Below are 18,677 nucleotides of genomic sequence, written 5' to 3'. Positions count from 1 at the left end.
CAAAGGTTCACTACAGACTATTGCTAAGGAAAGGGGACACAGGTTAAACACAGAGACCATACATACAGTGGTTTGGCAAGAGGAAGGCAGGCTGATTTCTCTATTTTAAAATAAATTTCAGGGTAGAAGACATACTTCTTGGCTGTTGTCTACAGTGCTGATTTTCTTTAAATAAGAGCAAATGCATTTATAAAAATCTCCTGAATGCCTCCAATGATGATAACAACAGATAACAGGCAATTTGTCCAGAAGGAGCTTAGAGGTAACAGACTAGGTCACAACCACTGACCTTTTTCAAGTCAAAGCACCAGAGAGGGGTCCAGCTTTCCAGGCACTTGGATTGTGAATCCAAAGACAGTGGGGAAAAATAAAGAGAAAGATCAACTCTGAGGAGTAAAATGCAAAACATTTATTGGAAATGATGGTTCCAATTCTTTCTGAGTCCTTGATTTCACATTGTTCACTACTAAAAGTGGTGTGCGCCATATATTTATCAAAGGGCAATCTAAATTATTTGACTCTCTTTCAAAACCTATGGTATATCTGAAGATATTCCAAGATGTTGCATAAAGAAGGCTGAGACACTAGCTCACACAAACCTTCAAAAGGCATTATTTGAACAATATTATATACAATTCTCGAGTTCATTTTCAACACAGCAAATAACGTCCCCTATGGTTGGATATATTATAGTTATTAAAAGTTGTTGGGGATTTTCCCTCATACAGGGCACTAAAACACTTTTCAAAAAGAGCTGTAAGACGTCAACAGTACAAAGAAATTATTTTCACATAATAGTAGGCCTCTGGAAATCCCAATGAAAAATTCTATGTAGAGAATATGGGACGTATGTTTGAATTTATGTAAAGGGAAAAAACTCATTTGTCCATGTTTGGGCACAGAGGAAACAAGTAGATTAAACCAGTGTCATATGCTATTCTAGACACTATTCCATCCTCCATTTACTTTTCAGCCTTCTAGATTCTTCTGGGATAATTTTTTTCTATTTTTGGGCTTCATGAAACTAGGCTTCCCAAGTTTATTTGCCTTGCAACTGACTGCACATGGCTTTGGAACTTAAGCTCTGAGCCTCAACTGACATTACCAGGATTTGATGACATAGATATGTCTGTATGGGTCAAATCCTCAGAGAACAATGAATCAAGAATACCAGAAACAAGTGCACAGTGCAATGTTACGTAGTTAAGCTTTTAAGAAAACCAGACATGCCTTTCAATTTTGCACAAGTTCTCTGACTTTTGATTTCTAGAAATTTAACCATATTTATACTTTTTCTGAAAATAAAAAGGAGCAAATGGAAGTCTCTTAGGAGGGCCTAAGTCATGGGTAAGGGGGAATCCTGGCTAGGCCAAGTCAAGCATAACCAAAGATCAAGGGCAAAAATCAGTCTCCTCTTTGAAGACATCCACAGAAGCAGTTTTTGCATGTCAATTAAAGTGCTGTGTGGAAAAAGAGTTGAATTAAGGGCAGATTTACCTAGGAATTCCTGTATCCAATGCAAGTTACCAGAATTGAAAAGTACATGGGGGGCTACCCTGGTGGCGCAGTGGTTGAGAGTCCGCCTGCCGATGCACGGGACGCGGGTTCGTGCCCTGGTCCGGAAAGATCCCACATGCCGCGGAGCAGCTAGGCCCGTGAGCCATGGCCGCTGAGCCTGCGCGTCCGGAGCCTGTGCTCCGCAACGGGAGAGGCCACAGCAGTGGGAGGCCCGCGTACCACAAAAGAAAGTACATGGGAAGCAGAACATTTGTTAAATGTGCACTATTTACTCCACCCTGTATACACATGCTGTTCTATTTCAATAGTACTCAAATTTTTAGTCATACTATGAGAAAATTTCTCCTGGCACCATCGTTCTTCATGGTTAAAGTTACCAATGGGAGAAACAAAACAAAACAACCAAACTCTCTCTCTCTCTCTCTCTCTCTATATATATATATGCAGAACAAATGCAGACATAAAAATGCAGCGACTTCTACTGCCTCCCCAATAACCTACTCTTTAAGTAAATGTGACAATACTAGAATTTAACTCTCAAAAATCTACCGTGCAGGGCTACCCTGGTGGCACAGTGGTTGAGAGTCCGCCTGCAGATGCAGGGGACATGGGTTCGTGCCCCAGTCCAGGAGGATTCCGCATGCCGTGGAGCGGCTGGGCCCGTGGGCCATGGCCGCTGGGCCTGTGCGTCCGGAGCCTGTGCTCCGCAGCGGGAGAGGCCACAACAGTGAGAGGCCCGCATACCACAAAAAAAAAAAAAAAAAATCTATGGTGCACTGTGCCTGGTACCCAGTAGGTGTTCAGTGTTTGCTTGTTAAATGAATACTGAAAATATCTGGGACACAAGCTTTCGCTTTGTTAATGTGCATTTACATTCCACTCATAAAAACACATTGTAACATACACACACAAATCTACACATGGCCCCACTGATGTCAACTCCTGAAAATGCCCTCATGACAAAAAATGGAAAATAAATATTATGCTAGAGTGGGACAGGATGATGACAATTAGAGAAGCTGCGAAAGTAAAATTCTAAACACAATTCTTCCATAGTCTTTTTTGCATTACATTGTGTTATTTATTCTTTCTTTTTCTCTTTCTTAAAATTGAAGTATAGTTGATGTTTTATAGTCTTTTTGATGTCAGGTATCTTCGTTTCCATGATAATTCACAGGTGTCTACAAAAAAGTAATCTATTCCTACTATGAAACTTTAGGACTGCTCTTGGCCATAATATCGCACATAATTACGAACAATCTTTTTATATCCTTATAAACGGCACATCAGAGAATTCATATTTTAAAGGAAGCCACGTATTTACAAGTAATATGCAACATGTTCAACAAATCTCAACAAAAATGAATATTCATTGTATCATTTATCATATAAAGAGTAGCTACCAGAAGTACAAGTAATTCTCACACTAGTGGACATTTTTACTAACCACTCATTTCAGTTCGTTGATATTTTCTTTCCCTAACAAGTATTCCTAAATTTGTTGTGCGTGGCATTTTGTGTTTTTTATCCTGTCTTTATGCTGTACTTCAGAATAAACAAAAAATAGGGAAAGAAGTAGATTGGGATTTGTTTTGTTTAGGGGTTTAAAAATATCTAAGGCAACACAGAGTTTAACTCCACAGGTTTGTTTACCAGCAGGTTGCTGTTCCGAAGAAGCCAGCCATTTAAAAAACGCGCAAAATAAGGCTCGCAAAAAAAAAAAAAATTATATACAGGGAATAGATGGAGCGCAAAACACATCAGTCACCAGCAACAAAACAGAAGCTTCGTTGCTCGCTATTTGTAAACAAGAGGTCGGGGAGGTAAGGCATGTGATAGGCACAACCCTGTGCCCATCCCTAAGCGTTCCGCAAGGGCCGCCTGGGGCCCAGGACCAGGTAACCCACCCTGCAGCCGGGACCAAGCCCTACCGGAATTCTGCTTCCACCTTGGGGGCTGGAGTCGACCCTCCCTGCTTAACTTCCCTTCAGATACCCTGACGTTCTTAAACCTCCTTCAACTATCTGCACTTTTGCCACGCACCCCGAAACCCACGGCGGCTCTGGCGACCCCCGATCCCGGCTCTCCGAGCCTGCGCCCTCGGGGAAGCCCACCCGGGAGGCGCCCCCGCGGGCGGCTTACCGAGCAGCGAGCCTATGAAGATGACGACCTGCACGGTGGTGGTGAACTGACGGTACAGCTGCGCCTCGCCGAACTCCCCGAGCGCGCTGCGGTTGGCGCCCTCAGCCCCGGCGCCCGACGCGTTGCGCGGCTCGCTGGCGTTTCGGGAAATCCAGCTGCCGTTATGCCCCATGGCGAGGCTGGAGCTCCGTCTTAGCCCGCCCGTGCGCCCGCCTCGGACCTCCGCGCCACTCTCTCCTGCCTCGGGCGCGGAGGAACACGCGGGTGCCTGGTAGAGACCTGGAGAACCCGGAGCAGCCGCGGGTCCCCTCACGTCTCCGCATCGCCAGCCCCGGAGCCCGGCAGGTGGGGAGCGGAGAGGGCGAGGCTTCGCCCCATGCCCGTTCCCTCCGGGGTCCCCGTCAGCAGCCACATGAAAGCGGCACGGTCAGAGCCCGCCGAGCGTCGTCCGTCCCTCCTCCCGCGTGGTCAGCGCGTCCAAGCCCACTCAGCAGAGAGAGAAACACGAGAGGCATTTGATGGTCAAGGAGGGCGCTCTCCGCTCCCGCCGCCCTCTTCAACCTCTGCTTCTGGCCACCTCCGGGGCAGCCCTCTCGAGTCCCCTCCGGCGGACGGGCTCAGCCCCTCTCCTCAGAGGGAAGAGAACATTGGACTGCAGCCTTTTTTTCAGTCCTGCTGGCTTCGAGGCTACGTGGCGATGGGAAACCCGGAAAATGCCCAAGTCAAATGCTCGGAGCCCCGAAGGGACCTGCTGGTCCCCACGCCGCCCATGGCCAGGGTGGAATGCCCCGAACCTCCCCAATAGCCTCGCCGTCAGCGCCCGACAGTCCCCCAAGACGCCCGCGAGGGCTTCTCCGGCCCAGCCCCTCGCTGGGGGTTCCGACCTCCTGCCTCGGCGCGGGATGCAGGGACCTCGTTCCGCAGACCCTTTGCCTCTGCACGGCCCAGTGCCTCCTTTCCTGGCCCCGCTCCGGCCCTCGGCTGCAGGGAGAGAGCCTCCAGACTTTGCGGGGACACGAGAAGACACCCCTAGAAGGGAAGAAGCACTATCTGCGATATCGCCAAACAGCCTGCGCGCGCTTGACGCGGCTGAGGGCGCGCGGCCCGCGGGGCGATCACGTGACACGCGTGGCCCCGCCCCTACGCCCAGGCTGCCGTGGGCGGGGAGGGACGGAGCCATCTTGCTCCCCTCCCACCACGATCGTGATAGCCAGGGCGGAGAGCGTGGGAGGGGCGGAGGATCCACGTCTGGCTGCGGTGGAGAAGCTCGCGGCTCCTCCGGGGCTTCGCCTCGTTTACTGCTGTCATTACTGCTCCTTATCTCGTCAGCTGGGGCTGCCTGAGGCTGATAATGCCACATCGTTGTCACCTGGGCAAGGAGCCCAGTCTCCTCCATCGGGCCTTGGGTGTAGCTGAAGCATTTAAGAAAGATGGGATTTAGAAATACAGTGCCCGGTTTCTTGGGCCTTTTCATTGAGTCTCATTTCTAAAATGTACACAATACAACCCGGTTGGGTGGATTCTGGGAATGAAGAGTTGGGGAGGGAGCAACGTCCTGCGGGCTGATGCAAACGGTTGGGAGGCCGGGATGAGCGAGTAAACAAGAAAAAATGGTAAAGAGAAGCCGAATGGGAAAAGGAACAGGTATGGATGGCATCCGGAGAGAGGATCAGGGGAAAAGAGAAAAGGAGAAATTAGAAGAAAAGACAACTAAAATTTTGCCTGGTTTGACCTTATGAGAACTGTTTCTTTTTAATGAGTGAAGGACACGGTAGAGGGCTTTGACAAATGGACTGGTAGGACTAGGTCCCACTGCAATAACTTACGAATTGATTAAAATTACAGAGTTATTTCTTGGTTATCTCAAGGCTGATCGTGCTACCATAGGGCTACTTCACTTTCCCTATTAACCCTTACTACTTATTCTTCTTGAAAGGGCGAAGGTCCATGTCTTGTACATCTTTGGATTCTCAAAATACCTGCACATAATTCTCTATGTAAGCAGGTATTTTGAACACTTTGGAGACAAAAAGAAAAAGAGGGCTTCCCTGGTGGCGCAGTAGTTGAGAGTCCGCCTGCCGATGCAGGGTACATGGGTTCGTGTCCCGGTCCGGGAAGATCCCACATGCCGCAGAGAGGCTGGGCCCGTGAGCCATGGCCACTGAGCCTGCGCGTCCGGAGCCTGTGCTCCGCAACGGGAGAGACCACAACAGTGAGAGGCCCGCGTACCGCAAAAAAAAAAAGAGAAATGGAAGGAAAATTAATGATAAACTGTATTTTCAAAAAAAATAAGTCGGGCTTCCCTGGTGGCGCATTGGTTGAGAGTCTGCTTGCCGATGCAGGGGACGCGAGTTCGTGCCCTGGTCTGGGAGGATCCTACATGCCGCGGAGCGGCGGGGCCCGTGAGTCATGGCCGCTGAGCCTGCGCGTCCGGAGCCTGTGCTCCACAATGGGAGAGGCTGCAACGGTGAGAGGCCCGCGTACCGCAAAAAGGAAAAAGTCATTTCCAGCAGTTAAAATTTGTTCTGGGAGTCCAAACATATTTTTCAAGATGAAACCCCTTACACTGTAGTCACTACAAAACATAATTTATAATAATTCAACAATATCCAGCACACTCCTTAGGAAAGGTTAGGGAAAATGTGTAAATGAGTTGTGTAGTGACAGTTGTAAAAATACCCCTTTACCCACCGTCACCTGCCATCCCTATTCAAAACTACTAAAAGGGATTGGGATAAATGTGTAGAAAACATTTTTCAATTTTTCAGATGTAAAGAGTGTTTAATAAAGCAAGAAACCTCTCATTTTGTATTCCGAGAAGATACAAGTAAATTCTCTCCAGCCCCTAAACTGGTGTTAGGGTTTGGGGTTAGTTGAGTCAAGAAATAACCTGATAGGGGCTTCTCTGGTGGCGCAGTGGTTAAGAATCTGCCTGCCAACGCAGGGGACACGGGTTCGAACTCTGGTCCTGGAAGATACCACATGCCACAGAGCAGCCAAGCCTGTGCGCCTAAACTACTGAGCCTGCGCTCTGCAGCCCGTGAGCCACAGCTAGTGAGCCTGAGAGTCACAACTATTGAACCTGTGCACCTGGAGCCCACGCACCACAGCGAGAAGCAGCCCCAGCTCCCTGCAACTGGAGAGGGCCCACACGCAGCTATGAAGACCCAATCGCAGCCAAAAAAAAAAGAACCTGATAAACTGAGGGGTCACCGTGATCCTCAGACTTGAGGAAGGATTGCCTTGTGACAATATAGGACCAAGGATGAGATCAGAGTGGTATACTTCTTATGGCCATGGGCTATATGAAATTTTCACTGATTACGAGATAATTTAATATTGATGTAAGAAGCGGGAAAGGGGGGGCAGTGGGATGAATTGGGAGATTGGAATTGACATAAATACACTATTGATACTATGTATAAAGTAGAAAACTAATGAGAACCTACTGTATAGCACACGGAACTCTACTCAGTGCTCTGTAGTAACCAAAATGAGAAGGAAATCCAAAATTGAGGGGATATATGTATACGTATAGCTGATTCACTTGGCTGTACAGTATAAACTAACACAATATTGTAAAGCAACTATATTCTAATAAAAAAATAAGATTGATGTAAGCGATTGGACATGATTTAAATATATGTCAAATGTCTATAGTAGTGTTATTTATACCTGTCTGCTCATCACAAACTTAGTGGCCTAAATTACAACAGCAATCACTTATTCTGTTCACAAATATGCACTTCTGGCAAGACCCATTGGGACTGCTTATCTCTGCTCCACATGATATCAACTGGGCCAGCTCAAAGTCACAGCCAGGGTATGGAATCTGAAGGCTTGTTAACTAACATGTCTGGCAGCTGATGCTGGCTGTTGTTGGGACCTCAGCTGGGCCTGTCAGCTGGAATGCTTATATGTGGCCTCTTCCTGTGGCTGCTTGGCTTTCTTACAGCGTGGCAGCTATGTTCCAAAAGTGAGCATTTCAAGATAAGAGTCCCAAGAGGACAAGGCAGGAAGGTGGCCGACTTTTATGACTCATCTCAGAAGTCACAGAACATCACTTCCACTGTACTCTATTTGTTGAAGCAGTCAAAAGCCGCCACATATAAGGGGAGAGGACAGAGACTACACCTCTCAGTGGAGGCAGTGTCCATCGTATTGTAAGAACAGCAGGTGGAATGAGATTGTTGCAGTCATTTAAGGAAAATAAAATCTGCCATAACATCTGTTTTCCTTTATCAAAAAAATCCTTCCAAAGGTCTCATTTTTAGATAATTTTTTTTGGAATGAAACCAGAAGAGGTCAAAAACCACATAAATTAATTACAGTCCTCTTCAGTTACTGACCGTGTACAGGTATTACAGGGATATGAGCTAGCCAATATTAACACCCGGCAGCAAACTGGTACACAGCCATAGCTGAAGACAGGTGATTAGGACCACCAGCCTACATATTTATGTGCTAGCTAATTTTTATCCAAAACTTTCTGGAGCTACACTAAAAGCAAATAATAGAAAATGGAATAAAAAAATGGGCAACCTCTGGCTCTTAGATAGTGCTTAGTAATTTTTCCTTACATTTTTCTCCCATAATGAATAGTATAAGAAGGCATTCTCCCAGCTTAAAAACACTTTGCATTCCCAAAGTTTTAAAGTTAGTTGTGTAGTGCTCAGGATCCATTTCCCTATAGAAATAATAAGCAGGATGATAGGGTTCCCAGGCAGAGTGGGGCAAAAAGAAGGAAAGGCTCTGGGGATTAAGGACTCCCAGGGAGGTCCTACTCAGTCTGTAGGTCTACCTAGCTCTCCAAAGGTCTACTTTCTTCACAGTGTTTAAAAGAATTACTCTTCTCCTTGTGCCAGCAGTCCACTCATTTAACTAATGTTAATGCCCTGTGCTGGGAAGGCAGGAATACAGAAATGTGGAATAGAACAGATTCTCGAAGCTTTCTCCAATCACCTGTTCCTTAATCATATACCTCCTGGGATTTGCTTAGGGATTTTACCTCTTATAACCATGGGAAAATAGGTATGATGGTTAATTTAATGTGTCAACTTGATAGGGCCACGGTTGCCCAGATATTTGGCCAAACATTATTCTGGGTGTGTCTATGAGGATATTTCTGGATGAGATTAACATTTGAATCTATAAACTGAGTAAAAGGATTGCCTTCCTTATTGTGGGTGAGCCTCATCTAATCAGTTGAAGATCTGGCTAGAACATAAAAGCTGAGTAAGAGAGGATTTCCTCTGCCTGACAACCTTCGAGCTGGTATATAAGCTTTTCCCTGCCTTCAGACTTGAAACATTGGCTCTTCTGAGTGTTAAGCCTGGTGGCCTTCAGACTGGAAGGACACCATCAGCTCTCTTGGTTCTCAGGCCTTTAGACGGGACTAGAACAACACCATCTACAATCCTGGGTCTCCAGCTTGCCAACTGCCGATCTTGGGACTTAGCCTCCAAAACTGCATGATGATAAATCTCTGTGGTAATTTTTAAAAGCCTATTTCCGGGCTTCCCTAGTGGCACAGTGGTTAAGAATCCGCCTGCCAATGCAGGGGACACGGGTTCAAGCCCTGGTCTGGGAAGATCCCACATGCCGCGGAGCAACTAAGCCCGTGCGCCACAACTACTGAGCCTGTGCCCTAGAGCCCGCGAGCCACAACTACTGAGCCCATGCGCCACATCTACTGAAGCCTGCGCACTCTAGAGCCCGTGCTCTGCAACAAGAGAAGACACTGCAGTGAGAAGCCCGTGCACCGCAACAAAGAGTAGCCCCTGCTTGTGGCAACTAGAGAAAGCCCGCGCACAGCAACGAAGACCCAACACAGCCACTAATAAATAAAAAAACAAAAATAAAAAAATTTAAAAAAGAAAGCCTATTTCCTTCTCTGTTTTTTCTCTTACACTCCCATGGTGTGGTGATAGGCAAAATTTACGCGTAGGTGCTAATAACATCTTTCCATACCTATAGAATGAAATAGGATCCATTTATGTTCCAAATAATTCCTGGATTCCAACTTTCTTGGGCATTTATTGAAGAGCAAGAAGGGAGCTGAGTAGGGGACAGAAGAGATGGAATAGGACTTGGGATAATTGCAAAGCCCAAGGGGAAGGTGGGGGGAAGTAAGGAGGAGCCTATGGGTTTATTTCCCCTTCCTTCTTCCTTTTCATCATTGAAGGTCTCTTCCTCCTGCCTCCTGTCCCCAACACTACACTCTCACATGTCCCTGCATGGCCTCTCACTAAAGATGGAGAGAAGAGAAAAGCTGGAAGTGTTTTGAGTCGGTAAGCCCAAGCAGCAGTGTGCTGAGGAAAGAGGGATCCTTATGGCCCCAGGCTACCCATCTGGAATAAGTAGTTCTATTTCCAAATGGCTAATTCTATACCTATACAAAAGACACAGACAATGCAGGTTATTATGTAAACATTACTAGTGTTCAATGGTATCTCATTCTTCTCTTTTTCGGGCACACAGAAGACTATTTTTCTTGGCTGTCCTTGCAAATGGGCAGGGCTATGTGACTATAATGACTAATGATATGTGAGCAGAACTGACGAGTCATTTCTGAGCTGTGGCAGTGAAAAGCTTGTTGTGATTTTCAAGTCTCTCTGCTGCCCTGCCATTGTGATTGTGGAAGGGGACTTGTGCTGAAGAGCTGAAATATTGAAGCAGCCTATGTTTCTGAGCTACCATATTGTGGGGGGGGGGGGTTGTGGATGCCCTAGAGACCACCCAGACATAACAACAAATTTTATATAAGCAAGGAATAAACCTTTATTATACTAAACAACCAAGATTTTTGGAGCTGCTCATTATCACAGTATAACCCAGCCTATCCTGGCAGATAGAGTCATGAAAACTGGGGCCTGCATATTTAAGACAGCATAGACTTTATTTCCTGGGAATGGAAGATATTGAGTTAGGGCTTAAAAAAAAAATCTCTGTGTATATTGGTGGCAATAAGGATATCCTAGGTCCTTGTAAAATGAAAGTGGTAGCTGATAATAAAGTCTCTGGGCATCTTTGAATTGAACTACTGGAATATTTCATGTCCAAAAACATACTGGTCTCCAATAAATTTATGTCACTTAAATAAATTTTTGGGGGGAGCACTTAAGCTTAGTATACTCAGATTGTCTCTTTACACAGGCAAACCTACCAACTCCCTCAAGATAAAGAGTCTAGTATCTGGGGCACAGGGAAGGTGGGCAGTATGATGTTGGTGTCAGTTTGACCTGGGTTTGAATGCCTGCTCCCCTATTTCCACTTGTGACACTGGGCAGTTACATGACCTCTCTAAGCTCAGTTTCCTCCTCTACCAAATAGTGATAAAAACGCCTATATTGCAAGGCTGTTTAGAGGACAATAAAATACCAAATTAATGAAAATCTCTAACAGTACCTGGCACATCATAGGAAATCAATGAAACGTAACTATATAAGATTGATTCCAGTTTATTGATGCTTAAAGACAACAAATATCAAAAGGGAAAAAAAGCATCACCTTTCAACATTTTAAAGAATTCTCTTTGTAAATATAAATAAAGCACTGCCTAACAAGTCCTGTATTTCAAAAAATGGAAGAACCACTTACTTTGCAATTAACAAAGGACAAAATGGCTTTTGGTTAAAGATTTAGAAGTCTACAATTTAGCCTTTACACTATTGGGCTAAATACGTTTACTTTATGGTTCTTAGTTTGGGGTATGTTAAATTGCCATCAAAGAAATTATCTGTTGGGCTTCCCTGGTGGCGCAGTGGTGGCGCAGTGGTTGAGAGTCCACCTGCTGATGCAGGGGACACGGGTTCGTGCCCCAGTCCGGGAAGATCCCACATGCCGCGGAGCGGCTAGGCCCGTGAGCCATGGCCACTGAGCCTGCGCGTCTGGAGCCTGTGCTCCGCAACAGGAGAGGCCACAACAGTGAGAGGCCCACGTACCGCAAAAAGACAAAAAAAAAACAAAAAAAACAAAAAACAAAAAAAGAAATTATCTGTTTAAAAAAGCTAATACTAATAATTTACTAATTATAGTAAGTAATGTAATTAGTATAATAATTTACTAATTATATTTACTAATAATTTGCATATTCCAAATTATCTCAATATGTGGACTGGGAAATGGTTTTCTACTGATATGAATCTATAACTCCTAATGCAGTTTCCCAATTTGTAATAGTCCTTGCATCTATAGATTGCTATTAAATTCATCAAAAATATCTGGAAGGTGAGAGATTGAATACCCCTTCCCCCAGAAAGCCTCAGTAATTTCATATACACAGACACATAGACACATGCACACACACATCTACACATAGTGATTATAAAGCAACCTGACTAATTTTTTAATAGCAAGTATGCCAAAACTAAAATATCCATGAATATTATCACCTTTAAAGGAGTCACCTTGGGAAGCTGTTTAACTGTTGAAGAATATCTTAACACTTATTTGGGACTCTCTTTTATAACTAACTTCAGAAGTTGGAATATTCTTTCCTGTATCATAAAAGGAAATATTCTTTTGCTGATGGTAACAAATATGTCCTTTAAGAATAAATCTGAATTTTTTGATAGAGCCAAAAGTTATCTAGGACCAATTCTGGTGAATTAAGTGATCAAGACAGTATCTTCTTTGCTAAAAGATGAGATATGACTATAAAATACTACGACTCACAGTCTAACTTGTAAGTAATGGCACAGCTTTGGAATAAAAATATATACTTAACTTATTCCAGAATTTAAAGGACAAGACTCATTTGGGTATATAAATATGTAAATGCATACAAATACCCACAAATTGATGCAAAAAAAAATAGCAATTTTTATTTTATAATTTCTTGAGCAGCAGGAGCCACCTTGCCTCTCCTACTCCTGCCAGGCCACAGAGAGCTGTAAGAACAATTAAGTGCTTTTACCTCCTACAAGGAGACAGGAAAGAGGGCAGGGCCAAAAAAGTATTCAAAGAAGTAATGGCTGAAAATTTCCCATATTTGGCAAAAATCATAAGCCTACAGATTCAAGAAGCTGAGTGAGCGCTAAACATGATAAACCCAAAGAAATCTATACCAAGACACAGCATAATCAAACTTCTGGACACTGACAAAGAAAAAAAATCTTTAAAAGTAGCCATAGAGAAATGCCACTTTACCTATAGGGGAAAAACAATGTGAATGATAGCGGAGCTCTAATTGAAACCACAAAGGCCAGAAAGAAGTGGCATAACATTTTCAAGGGCTGAAAGAAAAGAACCACTGACCCCAAATTCTATATCCAGTGAAAATATCCTTCAGGAATGAAAGGGAATATAGTTTTAAAATTTGGGCACAACGACCAACAGTCTGGAAGTTTTTCTTTGGGAAGCTGAGGGTAAACAGCAAGACCAGGAGATGTACTTTTGGGGAGCAGGGAGGTCATGAGGAAGTAGAGTCTCTTCCTTGGAGAACTGATAAGGGTTTAGGGAGGGCCTGGAGAATAAGGAAATCTTGGAGTGTCCTGACAAATTGTTTGTGAACCCCAGTTACACAAAAACAATCTTACCAGTCTGGATGCTCCAAGAGTTTAGAGGTTATCTGCCGGAAGCCAGGCAAGTACCAGTCTTTACTTTCGAATGATCCAAGACTGCTGAGTTATTTCATGTAGGGCAACCAAATGCAATGTGTGGACCTTGTTTGGATCCTAATGCAAACAAAGCACTGTAAAACAAAACAAAACAACAACAACAACCTTTTCCTTTTAACAGGTTATTAGAGTATAATTGACATACAATAAATTGCATATATTCTACAGTTTGATCAGTTTTGATATGTGCAAACACCTGTGAAACTATCACCACAATCAAGATAATGAATATATCCATCACTCCCAGGAGTTTCTTCTTGTCCCACTGGAATCCCTCCAGAATCCCTCCCTGTGGTTCATCTCTGTCATCCTGATACCAGGCAATGGCTTATCTTCTATTACTAAGTTTGTATTTTTAGAGTTTTATATAAATGGAATCATACAATATGTACCCTTTTGTCTGGCTTCTCTCACTCAGCATAATTATTTTGAGATTCATCCATGTTATTATTATATAGATAGCATATTTCTTTTTATTGCTGAATAGTGTTCCATTGATTGTATTGATACATCTCAATTTGTTTTTACCAAGAAACAAGTTTGTTCATCACTTTTGATGAGCATTTGGGTTGTTTTCAGTTTGGTGATTAAGGGCTTATGAACATTCATTTACAAGTTTGTTTATGGACATATGCTTTCATTTCTCTTGGGTAAATAAATACCTAGCAGTGAATAGCTGTGTCATATGGTAGGTATGTGTTTAACTTTTTAACTAAAACTCATGATAGGCCTAAATGTAAAACTGAAAACTATAAAACTTCTAGATGAAAACATGGAGGAAAATCTTTGTGACTTTGAATTAGGCAAAAATTTCTTGGATAGGATGACAAAACACGATTCATAAAAGATAAAAACTGATAAATTGAACTCCCTCAAAAGTAAGAACTATGCTCTTTGTAAAACACTGTTAAGAGGGCTTCCCTAGTGGCGCAGTGGTTGAGAGTCCCCCTGCTGATGCTAGGGGACATGGGTTCGTGCTCCGGTCCGGGAAGAGCCCACATGCTGTGGAGCAGCTGGGCCCGTGAGCCATGGCCGCTGAGCCTGCACGTCCGGAGCCTGTGCTCCGCCACGGGAGAGACCACAACAGTGAGAGGCCCACGTACCGCAAAAAAAGAAACCAAAAAAAGAGAATGAAAAGGCAAGCCACAGACTGGGAGAAAATTTTTGCAAATTACATATCTGATAAAGGACTTACTTCAGAATATAAAGAATTCTCAAAACTCAATATAATAAAAAAATACAATTTTTAAAATGAGCAAAAGATATGAACAGACAGAAGATATATGAATGACAAATAAGCACATGAAAAGCTAATTACCATTATTAATCATTAGGGAAATGTAAATTAAGGCGCAGTGAGATACTACTACACACCAATTACAATGTTTAAAATTTTAAAAATTGACAATAACAATTACTGACAAAGATGCAGAGTAACTAGAACTCTCCTAAACTGGTAGGAATATAATATAGTACAACACTTTGGAGAACAGTTTGCCAGGGTTTTTGTTGTGAACTTTTGACTCTGAAATAACTTCACACTTACATAAAAGTTGTAAGAATTATCCAAAGAACTCTCACATATCCTTCACCTAAATTCCCCCCAATGGTCGACATCTATGTTTGACTTATCATTTCTCTCTTTATTTTCTGAATCACTTGGGAGCTAATTGTATATGTAATACCCTATTACCCCTTACGGTTTGAGTGGAAATTTCCTAATAGCAAGGACACTTTCTATTTGACCACAGTACAATCATTAAACTCAGGAAGTTAACACTGATATAATAATGCTGTCTAATCCACAAGACCCCCTTCAAATTTTGCTGATTGTTTTGATTATATCCTTTATAGGTCCAGCATACACTACAGATTCTAATTTTAGACAGATGGAGAATTTTGAACATAATTTGGGTATTAAATAATGTTAAGCAACTGTTATATTTTTAAGGTATAAGGACAGTATTATGTTCACAAAATGTCCTTATCTGTTAGAGATATGTACTTAAGTGTTTATAAAAAGAATCTTATGATGTCTGAGATTTTCTTTAAGATTCACTCCTAAGGAGGTGTGTGTGTGTGTGTGTCTGCGTTGAGGGGTGGGGAGAGGGGAAAAATGAAATAAGATTGAATAAGATTCTAAATTTGTTGTAGCTGAGTGATGAGTACAGGGGGGTATTGTAATATTTCCCCTACTTTTAGTGTATGTGTGAAATTTTTCCATAACTACAGTATTTTAATTTAAAAAAATGGAGAAATGGAAGGATTTTAAGAACTGGGGTGATATGATCATATTTTAAATTTAGAAACATTACTCTGGCTGCAATAGGAAGAATGGCTTAAAGTGGGGCAAGAATGAAAGCAGTGACTAGTTTCCCAGCTGTTGAAGTCATCCAGGGAAGAGATGATGGTGACCTGAACCAAGTTAGTGGCAGTGGGATGGAGTGAAGTGGATGAATGGAAGAAATGGTAACTATCTGGATGTGAGAGATGAGAGAGAGGGAATCCAGGATTACTCTTAGTTGGCTTGGGCCAATGGGGAGGGGGTGGTGCCATTTACCTAATAGGCATCACTGGAAAAAGAACAGGTCCCTAGGGGAGGGAAAGAGGAGATGGTTTGAAGGGGCCTTGGGTCAAACTAGTGCCTTTGTGTTATCTGGCCACAACTGAGTAGATAGATGACAGCAAGATACTTAAATAATCATTATTTAGCAAATAGTATAAATAATCACTATTAAGCAAATAGTATAGGGGTAAGCAAGGCAGACAGAAGGAAATGTCACTTAAACTTAACTTGAGATAATACGATATGATTATTCTAAATCAACATGCAGGATTAGTAGCCAACTGAAAATGAAATGTAATGACAATCTCTGGGTAGATAGGTTATTTTATAAACTTGAAAAAATATGATTGGAGACAGGATATAACAGAAAGACCTCCTCAATTCACATTAAGTAAACTGGGCATGCAACATAATTCTCTTCATGGGAGTGTTGCTCATAAGATGCCTGAGTGGAAAGACATTTTTCAGTTGAAATTGCATGGTGGTACTGTTGACCCCTAGGGTCTACATGTAGGAACAGAGAACATGCACTGGGATGTTGAATCTATGGTTAACGGGACGAGTTCGAGGGTAAAAAACTGGCGGGGAGGGGAGTAGTGGTCTCGATTTTTACTCCTGGTCGTCTTCTGGGAAGGCTTAAGGGGAGTCAAAGCGGCTGGAAAACCCATCAAAGTCTGCCCTTCAGAGTTTCGTCTCCTACCAATGCCAGAGTGAAGGAGTTCCAGCAGGCACTTCTGTGAAAGAGACTTATTTCGTGAAAACCATACCCCTTGGCATTATCATTCCATTCTGATGGATTTGATCTCCCACGTCCCTGCAGGTTCCCCCGCTCAGTTCCCCCAGGAGAATGTGGACTAAACCTTCCCCCAGCCTCGCTCCCATGCCGAAGCTGCTCACGCGCTAATACCGTTCATGACGCCGCTTCTCACTCAAGAGCCGGCCAGGGCCGCGGAGTTCCGGCGGGGATCCTGCTGGGCGCCGAGCCCCACCCCCACCCTGACCCCGCCCCCGTCCCGACGCCCCGCCCACAAGCCCCCTCCCGGCGTGGAGCTCCGGCTGCGATCCTTCCCCCAAGCGCGGAGCTCTCCCCATCCGTGACCCCGCCTCCGGCTTGGAGCCCCGCCCACGGTCCCGCCCCCGGAGCGAAGCCTGCCTAAGGCCCACCCACCTCCGCAAGGCCGCCTTGCCTTGCCTTGCCCACCGCACTACCATGGCAGGGGGCCGCGGGGCCCACGGGCGTGGCCGGGACGAGCCGCCGGAGAGCTACCCACAGCGACAGGACCACGAGCTGCAGGCCCTGGAGGCCATCTACGGCTCCGACTTCCAGGACCTGCGGCCGGACGCGTGCGGACGGGTAGGAACGTGGCTTGTCTGGTCGGGGCTGGCGTGCTGCGGCCCAGCTCCCCTGGCTCGATCTACCCCGGCCAGGCCCGCCCGGCTCTGCCGGAAACGAACCGCCTACCCCAGCTTAGGATTCTGGAGTCCTTTCATCCCTCGCGATTCCACCCACGCTCACTTTCTGTCCTTGCGCACGCAGCCGCTTGGCGGGTCTCCAGAACCCCCAACTGGGACGAATTCTCTTACAGCCTTTTCCCCCCGTCGGCTCCAGTCTTACCTGGCCCTGTTTCTTATTTCCACTGACGTTCCATAACTTCCCTGCCTCCTTACTGTCCTGCCTTTTTTCCTCCCTGACAGCCCTTGAGTTTGATACAACAGCGCATTCATAGGGACCCACTGCAACTTTGGGAACGCTTTGGGGGCTCTTGCACAGATCTTACTGATGCCTTCAGTCAGAAGTCTTACCTTCCCGTATGTGTTCAAAACTATTAACCATGTGATCCCATTGTACTCCTCAGGCATCCTCCCTGTATTGTGCTGTGTGGAGCAACTTTCCTCTGTACCTTTCTCCAAGGCGCTTAGAGAGTATGGAATACAGTCTTCTTAGCTGTAATGGAGAGGGAATGTGCTGAGTTCACCCTTTTAAAATGGCATTTGACTTAAAATATTATTTTCCTTTTTGTCTGGAAGTAAGTTAAGGCACATTATAAGCTGCTGATACTGACAGTCTTTCCCTCATCATCCTTGAAGAATTATCTACCAAACTCTTTATAGTATTATTTAAAAAGTAGTACCTTCTTTCATCTACCTTTAAATTTATTTATTTTTGGCTGTGTTGGGTCTTCGCTGCTGCACATGGGCTTTCCCTAGTTGTGGCGAGTGGGGGCTACTCATTGCAGTGGCTTCTCTTATTGTGGAACATGGGCTCTAGGTGCACCGGCTTCAGTAGTTGCAGCACGTGGGCTCCGTAGTTGTGGCACGTGGGCTCTAGAGCGCGGGCTCAGTAGTTGTGGCACAGGGGCTTAGGTGCTCCACAGCATGTGGGATCTTCCTGGACCAGGGCTTGAACCCATGTCCCTTGCATTGGCAGGTGGATTCTTAACCACTGCGCCACCAGGGTAGCCCCCTTCATCTACCTTTAATTCTGGCATTTTACAACATGTGCCTTATCAGCACATCTGAGATTTTCTCAAGAAATAGGATCTTCGGGAGCTGTCAGGGCAAAACATTTTCCTTCTCATCCAATGTTTTCCTTCCTTCATTAACTATTTATTGTTCTAGGTATTGGGAACACAGTCAAGCACAAACCAAACCAAACCCCCTTCCCTCAGGGAGCTTACCTTTCTAGTGCTTAATTTCAAGAGTTATTTTTAAGCTGAAATAGTAAAAATGTAAATATTCCCCTTATACAAGCTTGTAATAAAATAACAATGTAACTTTCTGGTCTGGTAACTTCTCTGTTCCCAAACATTGAGAACCAGGAATTTGGCTCA

General features: G+C 44.4%; 2 protein-coding genes across 3 annotated transcripts in view; one reads left to right on the top strand and one right to left on the bottom strand.

Moving 5' to 3' along the window:
• Nucleotides 1-4,741, bottom strand: part of GPR176 (G protein-coupled receptor 176) — a 92,720-nt gene extending 87,979 nt beyond the window's left edge. Inside the window, exon 1 of the mRNA XM_022587504.3 lies at nucleotides 3,661-4,741. Within this exon, the coding sequence (XP_022443212.2) occupies nucleotides 3,661-3,832 (172 nt within the window). The 5' untranslated portion in view covers nucleotides 3,833-4,741. The remainder of the gene's footprint in view (nucleotides 1-3,660) is intronic.
• Nucleotides 4,742-16,928: 12,187 nt separating this feature from the next.
• Nucleotides 16,929-18,677, top strand: part of EIF2AK4 (eukaryotic translation initiation factor 2 alpha kinase 4) — a 114,166-nt gene continuing 112,417 nt past the window's right edge. Inside the window, exon 1 of one of the 2 annotated variants that reach the window (XR_002646592.3) lies at nucleotides 16,929-17,200. Coding sequence is in view for 1 of the 2 variants with exons in the window: in XM_089907384.1 (XP_089763510.1) it covers nucleotides 17,057-17,200 (144 nt within the window). In the remaining variant the exon portion in view is untranslated. The remainder of the gene's footprint in view (nucleotides 17,201-18,677) is intronic. The other variant, XM_089907384.1, reaches the window with a different exon arrangement.

This window comes from Delphinapterus leucas, chromosome 2, assembly GCF_059928025.1.
Source record: "Delphinapterus leucas isolate spDelLeu-1000000601 "Yukka" chromosome 2, BTC_Dleu_Yukka2, whole genome shotgun sequence".
Taxonomy (NCBI): Eukaryota; Metazoa; Chordata; class Mammalia; order Artiodactyla; family Monodontidae; genus Delphinapterus; species Delphinapterus leucas.
Note: the sequence above shows the minus strand (reverse complement) of the source record. Positions and strands in the feature narration are given on the sequence as shown.